Below are 7329 nucleotides of genomic sequence, written 5' to 3'. Positions count from 1 at the left end.
ATTTCATGTGATTGGTCACCAGTGATATTCGTATCTGCCATTGCATCTAGGTTACAGGCATGTTTGTAATACAGTATGAAACTGAATAACTAGACGTTCCGAGTTTTGATATCAAACACCTTGCTCTAGTATATATAAATTCAATTCAATTCGAGATTGTTTAACCTATATATATATAATAAAAATTAAAAATTAAAAAGGAAAAGACAATAGAATAAAGTTAGGATGATTGACCATGATTGAGGACACTGTACCATGTGAAGGAAATTTATTGGATGTCCTTCTTGACCCAAGTTTGTATCCGCTCCCGCAGACCTTCTCAGGTGATATGTGCAGGCACTTAGCTAGGAGAGGGTGCTATATTATGTCGGTAAATGTCGGCACGTGTATAGAGAAAGAGAGCATAATGTAATGGCACCGTCCTCGCATAAGAATGAAAATGTTTCAAGTTCGATTCTCATCAGTATTAGTGAGATTAATTGTACCTGTTTATTGAGATTTTTATTTAATTGTATTAAATTTATGAGTTTTCCTTGTAACAAAAAAAATGTAATGTGCATATATGTATGTACACTCTACATGAGAGGACAATACAAAATTTAAGGTATATATATAAACTTGTAGCTCTAATTACTGAACCCGGCTTGATTCAATTCTCTCTTCTATTCTGAAAGATGAGAAACTCAATCCAAAAGTATAATTAATGCATGCGTGCCATTGTTTGATGCCAAGGAATGATAAGGGAAGTGAACGTAGTATTGCTAGCTTCAATGCAATAATTTAGAAGAAGTTCCATATTTTGCCAAATATGTATGAGCATTTGTACGTACATGGACATATAAATCCTCGACTCCAGCAGATCTCGTAAAATCACAAACTGCATAGCTAAGCACTTATTCCAGATTCTATGGTCCCGTTTGGTTTGTAAGTTTGATTTTAAAATCATGATTTTGATTTTAATTCAATACACTACACAATAAAAATACATATTTTCCAAGTCAAATTTATAATCTCATCTAATTTGTTCTTTTCCACAATTAAAATCAAAATCAAAATCAAACTTATTTTAACTCTAAAATCAAACGCACCATATAACTCTCACTCTTTACAACTACCTATAATATAATAAACGTTGCTTAGCAATAAGCTTTCATGAAATTAGCATTGCCTCGGTATTTACAGAAGATGGAGAATCCAAAATTACCGGTATCAGTAGCTCTCTCTCTCTCTCTCTATATATATATATATATGTATGTATACATAAATGATTGAAGGCTGTTGACGAGTCTCAAGAAACTGACCCGATTTGAAAAGACTTTTGTCTTTGTGCTAGGGGGTTCCTTCCTCCGTACATAAGTGTCAAATGGCCGCATGTGAGGGCTATATATATATATATATATAGTCTGACATGGGGTTGGCAATTTCTAGCACGGGATTGATATGGATACATTATGGGATGAAACGAGTTCGGATTTGACTAAACATCCGTGTAACTTGCATAAATAATGGTATTTTAACGGGTTGAATTCATGTAACCCATATAAATATGATTAGACTCTCGAGTTACTGAACACATTAACCTACTTACCTGTTTATGAATTTAGACCAAGTATGGAGTGATATATTCATTGGATAATGCATGTATTTTGTTAATTAATACACTACTGTGCCTAATTTATTTTGTGTTTACAATTTGATTGGGTTAAATATGTTTAATCATGTCTAATCGTATAAATATGGTAGGAAAGAATTCATTCCAGGAACTCATATTGTATCGTATAGGTTTATATACATGTACCCAATTAGACATGTTTAGCTAAACGTGTTAAGTAGGTAGATCCATTTCAATCCGGCAATAAACATGTTGTGTTCGAGTTTAGGCATTTTTTACACGAATTCATTTAGACACAATCCGTATAAAGACAGCACGACACAAATTGCTAGCTTCAGTCTCATATCATATGTAGTAATAGTATACTGTTATTGGGTGGACCCCCAATCATGGCCTAGCTCCCAGAGAAGATGAGCTTAATTCAATTCAAATTCATTCAAATTCCATTCCAATGGGATGATAGGGACTAGCCATCAAATTTGAGTTCTTTGAATAACTTTGGCCAAACACTTTTGACATTTGCTCTCGTGATCTATCCATTGAGTGGATCACAACGGATACACATGTATGGTGGTAGATATTATATTATGTAGATATATGTTAACTTGCGTTTATAGCTAGCTAGACTGATTCATTACGTCCGTTGATGCTTGTATAATTCGTGTCATGAGTGTAAGTGAAAGTTTCGTATACTTGATATGGTACTGATGTAACATTAATTATCAACAGAGAGACCCCTAGCTAGTTTTCTTGGCATGCTGCATGCTCATAACGTACCCACTATGGACTTGTCTTTTGCGTACCCTTTTAAAAGAGTATCGAGAATGACCCAACCGAAGCATACACTGATCGTATTCTTGTTCGAGTCGTTATGTACTCCACAAACATGTCTCGTGTGGACCTTGAAAATAAAGAACCATGCATATATACCTGTCAAACACACTACTACATATCAACAACCGTTTTCCGCAAGTTTGATAACACAAAAACAATCCTATTCGTATTCAAGCAATCTGGGCCCTCCCCCCTCCCCGTCTATGGGCCCAACTTTTGATGGCATATGATCATTAATAACCCATATGGAAACCTACTGTGGATCCATGACTAAATGGACCTTCCTTCCATTTTCAGCGTGATTGGATTCACCTAGAGGCCCAGCCCAATAACTCATTACCTTTGAGACCAGGAAGCATATGTCAGTTTAATGTAATATATGACAATACTATGTTATCTACGTATGTTATAGAAACGTGACGAGGGAAATCGGAACCTTTTTATTATGTTAATTTATTACAACATTATGAACAGGGCTTGTAAGAATGGCTCCCACATTCAAGTTTGATTTGCAATGAGATTCCACTACCTTTATCGAAGCGCACACACATTAGAGCAACTACTCGATATTATAATAGATATCATCAACTCATGAATTACCATGTTACTCAATGTAACAATTTATACTCGTTATATATAAATTAGTCTTATTTTCTTTCCATTAGGGCGGGTTCGATTACCAAAAAGGCAAAATGTCATTTGTTATATTTCTATTGGCAGTTAGATAAAAGGTTACGTAAATAAATACTTCATCTGTCTAACGTGAGTCATCCTTACAATTTTTCCCCAACTTTTATAATTGAATAATATATGCTTCAATTGAATAATGCAGAACGTAATAACCTCACTCTCGAGTCGTAAGTTCATAATGAAGTAAATTCAATTGCTTAGTTGCCATATGTAAAGTGATCTGAGATTTTGTTGTAGCTCCTGCTTCTTTGCAAAGGAAAGCGATCATCAATGATACTGCATTACAATGAAATTTGGTCGAAACTCAGCCCAGTTTTCGCCCCCGAAAAGTCCTAGCAATCCCAAATCTGCACGCCTATTAATATCTAAGAAATAATTTCGGGTACGTAAGGAAAAAAAAAAAAAAAGGAGCTCCATCACCATTAGTCCCTGTACTTTGGTAGCGGTCGAATCTCAACCCATATTTAGGAAAGGAAGATCTACATACATATATATATATATATATATATATATTTGGTGTTATCCCAGTATTCGAAACTCTAACAGCTCCCTACTAGTTCGGTTTGAATGGGGTCGAACTATTAAGGAGTAAAATTATCTTAATCAATGATTTTCTCCATCCACAAAATTCAAATCCAAGATCTTATTTAAAGGGAACGATCCTCAAATTGCTTGAACCAATCTTTGTTGGTTAACAACTATGTACATGAGCTTTTTAGCCCTATTCACCACATTAGTACGTGCTTAATGTGTCTTCTTGTCTACTTTGCTAGAGAACGGAGGACCTCAAAACTTAATTAACAGCAAAGCGTATTAAAAGTAGTGATTGAGGGGGAACGACAAATTAAGATGACAAAGTGCGCAAGATAAAATGCTGGGAGTCAATATACGGAGAATGCCAGAGTTTAAATCATTCCCGATACGATCTAGGGGTCCCGTAGAGCATTAGCATCATCGATTTTCTCTTCTTAAAAAATAATCAAATGGATGAATCAAACATTGCAGTTCAAGGATGTACGATATTTGATGAGTTAAATTTAACAAAGACATAGGGCATGCCATGGGAACAAGATTGATAAATAAAATGTAAGAAAAGAGCTTTATTAGAATCTGCTCTGAAATTGAAGGACTACTAGTGGACAAATAATTTGAATCTGGTCGGTGTGTTTGTAAGTTAATAAAGAATTTCTTGGAAGAGCAAAAGTAGTTTAATTTATAAAATAAAAAAATAACGAACGGGCAAGGGGCGAGAGAGAACTCAAACAAGTAGCCGGTGAAAAGTGCAAAAGGAAAGAAAGAATAAAAGGGACAAAATTGACAATTTGGTCCTCGAAATATACATCTTACGACAAGTTCGTCCCGGAAATAAAATATGTGTACAAGTTGGTCTGGACATTGCAAACGTTAGGACGAATTGGTCCGGACGTTGCAAACGTTAGGACAAATTGGTCCTTCCGTTTGAAAACATGAGAGGTCCCTGACGGAACTTCATGAAGATGGCGTTACGCCCGCTGTTCAGCATCCCTCCCGTTTCCTTCTTCTTCCCCCAAAATTCAATAAAACCCTAATTACGTTAAAAATCTTCGAATTCTGGACAACGGCTCAAATTCGATCAAGCTTCGTTATGAAATTGAGAGTGTCGGCCGTGAGGATCGTCGAGGAGAGCATTGGCCATTTGCTTCGCCAGCGTCGAGATCTTCACCTTCCTGTCTGATGGTGCATTCCAACTCTGAGGAAGAAGATGGGAAGAACTTCTCGGAGCCTGTCTCAGAACCAAGGCTCTCAGTACAAACCTCGAGACTCTTGCTGCTCAAAGAACTTGCAGACTTCTTCACAAGAGGGTGAACATATGGAGGCAGAAGTGAAGACTTGGTGGGCTCTTCATTTTCGGCCTTTTGAGTTAGCATAGAGCTCCAACTGCTATCCACTCTGCTCTGATCCTCAAGAACTCTCCTCTCTTCATCCTCTTGATCTTGTCTATCGCCTAGTGAGTAAGAATAAAAAACAAAGAGTTTGTTCTCTGGCAACCATTTTTTGGACAACATATGAGTAGACAAAGTCTTGCGTAGTGAATTATTTTTTATTGTTTTGCAATCAAAGTCTAAGACGGAAAGGATGCCTTGCTGCCCCGGACATGCCATCATAGTTGTAAGCTGAAGAAGACTATTTTACATGTTCAAAACAATAAACAATGCGCATGTAAGTTCTATACTTACTGCAATCATGATTGGAGGAAGAAAAATAATAGAGCCTTCACCACAACAGAAGGACAAAAGAATTATGTATATGAGATCAAGGGAGACCCTATGACGTTAAGAGTAATGTTTGAGGGGATTTGTACAACTTATGAGGAAATGGACAGGTGACTTGAGTATTTATACCAGAAGATGGGGAACCGATGCTCTCCTCGACGATCTCGATTTCGGCGAAGCAAATGGCCGATGCTCTCCTCGACGATCCTCACGGCCGACACTCTCAATTTCATAACGAAGCTAGCTTGATCGAATTTGAGCCGTTGTCCAGAATTTGAAGATTTCTAGCGTAATTAGGGTTTGATTGAATTTTAGCGAAAGACAGCAGAAACAGGGGACAATTCGGGCGGGAGGAAGGAAGAAGTAAACGGGAGGGATGATGAACAGTGGCCGTTAACGCCATCTTCATGAAGTTCCGTCAGGGACTTCTCATGTTTTCAAACGGAAGGACCAATTCGTCCTAATGTTTGCAACGTCCGGACCAATTTGTACACATATTTTATTTTCGGGACGAACTTGCCATGATGTATATATTTCGGGGACCAAATTGTTAATTTTGTCGAATAAAAGGGCCCCCCACAACCAACGCGTCCCTTCGTCACCTCCACGTGTCTGATCTTATCCGTTTCTTCCCTTTATTTAAAGCCGTCCCTGTCGCCCGCTCCTCCTCCTTCGTGCCCTTTCCCTTCCCTTCCCTTCCTTTTCCTTTTGCCTTTTCCTTAAACCCAACACAGCGCAGCACAGCACCGCCCAGCCCACCACTCTCTCCTCCCTTTCCTTCTTCGATAATCCCTTTTCTTCCTACCAGAATGGCGACAAATCTCATTCCCTTCAGGCCCATCCCTGTCCGGGCCAGCGCTTCTTCCGGCCACCAGAGGCCCGATCAAGCCGCCACCAGGAATGGGAAAGCCTCCTCCGCCGGCTGGTGGACCCCGCTATTCGGCTGGTCCACCGAGCCTGATTACATCGACGCCTCTTCCTCGCCGATCACCAAGTCCACCAGGGATCCAGACGGGGGATCCGCCCTCGGCCCCAGTTCTCCGGCCAGATCGCGGATCGCTCCTGGCGGCTTCACAGAGGAGAAGGCGCGTCAGCTTAGGATGATGACCGTTGACACGGCATCGTTCCACGACGCCATGTACCACTCCGCTATCGCCTCCCGGCTCGCCTCCGACTTCGGTTGCCGCCCAGATCTTTGACCTTCTGGTCTGGTCTGGTCTGGTCTGGTCTGTGGGCAATCTGACCTGAAGTTCGTGTTCGTCCCATATGTATATTACCTTCTTTTTTTTTTTTCTTTCTTATTTTCTTTTTAATGTAATAATAATAACTTCTTTCCCGTTTGGAGTGGACTGGGCGGGATCTGATACTGGATGGGATGATGCAATGTATTGTATTTGGGTGAGTGGATTGATTATTAGGGCATAGTTTTGTACTAATTAATTAGTTATGTACTGATTATAAAAATGTCCTGACATCGAAGATCGCTCTGATCAATGTTGAATCTGTCCCTTTATTTTTTTCCCCTTAATTAATAATTAATTATACGTACTCAGATAATGTTTAGCTTTGTCGTAGTTTATTGATGCGATGCAATCAGTCGATAAGGAAATCCCTCGGGGCCATCATCTGAATGGGTCCCTAATAATAATTCTCTTTATAAGGTTAGTGGGCCCTAGCTTGAACGAGACGAGCCGGACCACTAGTAAATCATTGATTTGATCCAACGGTTGTGATACCCTTATGACTGTTTCTAAGGATGGTCTCGCGAATTGGATTTAGGGGGATGAGCTCCTTAAGGGAGAAAATGAGAGAGTAATTTCTTCGAATTAAGAGGCCAAGCCTTAGGATTTCATCACAAATTGAATAATAATACATAAATTTTTATTGAACATCGAAAATTCAGAGGGAATGATTGCCGTCTCAACCCCCTCGGTCTATCCC

General features: G+C 39.1%; 1 protein-coding gene across 1 annotated transcript; it reads left to right on the top strand.

Annotated features, from left to right (window-relative positions):
* Positions 1 to 6047: 6047 nt before the first annotated feature.
* On the top strand, positions 6048 to 6889 carry LOC116194140. Its single transcript, XM_031522873.1, has one exon. It carries the CDS (start codon positions 6198 to 6200, stop codon positions 6585 to 6587), a length of 390 nt encoding a protein of 129 aa, XP_031378733.1. The 5' UTR covers positions 6048 to 6197; the 3' UTR covers positions 6588 to 6889.
* The last annotated feature ends 440 nt before the right edge of the window (positions 6890 to 7329 follow it).

Source organism: Punica granatum, chromosome 2 (assembly GCF_007655135.1).
Source record: "Punica granatum isolate Tunisia-2019 chromosome 2, ASM765513v2, whole genome shotgun sequence".
Taxonomy (NCBI): Eukaryota; Viridiplantae; Streptophyta; class Magnoliopsida; order Myrtales; family Lythraceae; genus Punica; species Punica granatum.
This window is presented reverse-complemented; position numbering and strand designations above follow the sequence as displayed.

What these genes read in the sequence shown, in the direction of transcription:
- LOC116194140 (XM_031522873.1), top strand. Translation starts at nt 6,198, where the DNA reads ATGGCGACAAATCTCATTCCCTTCAGGCCCATCCCTGTCCGGGCCAGC.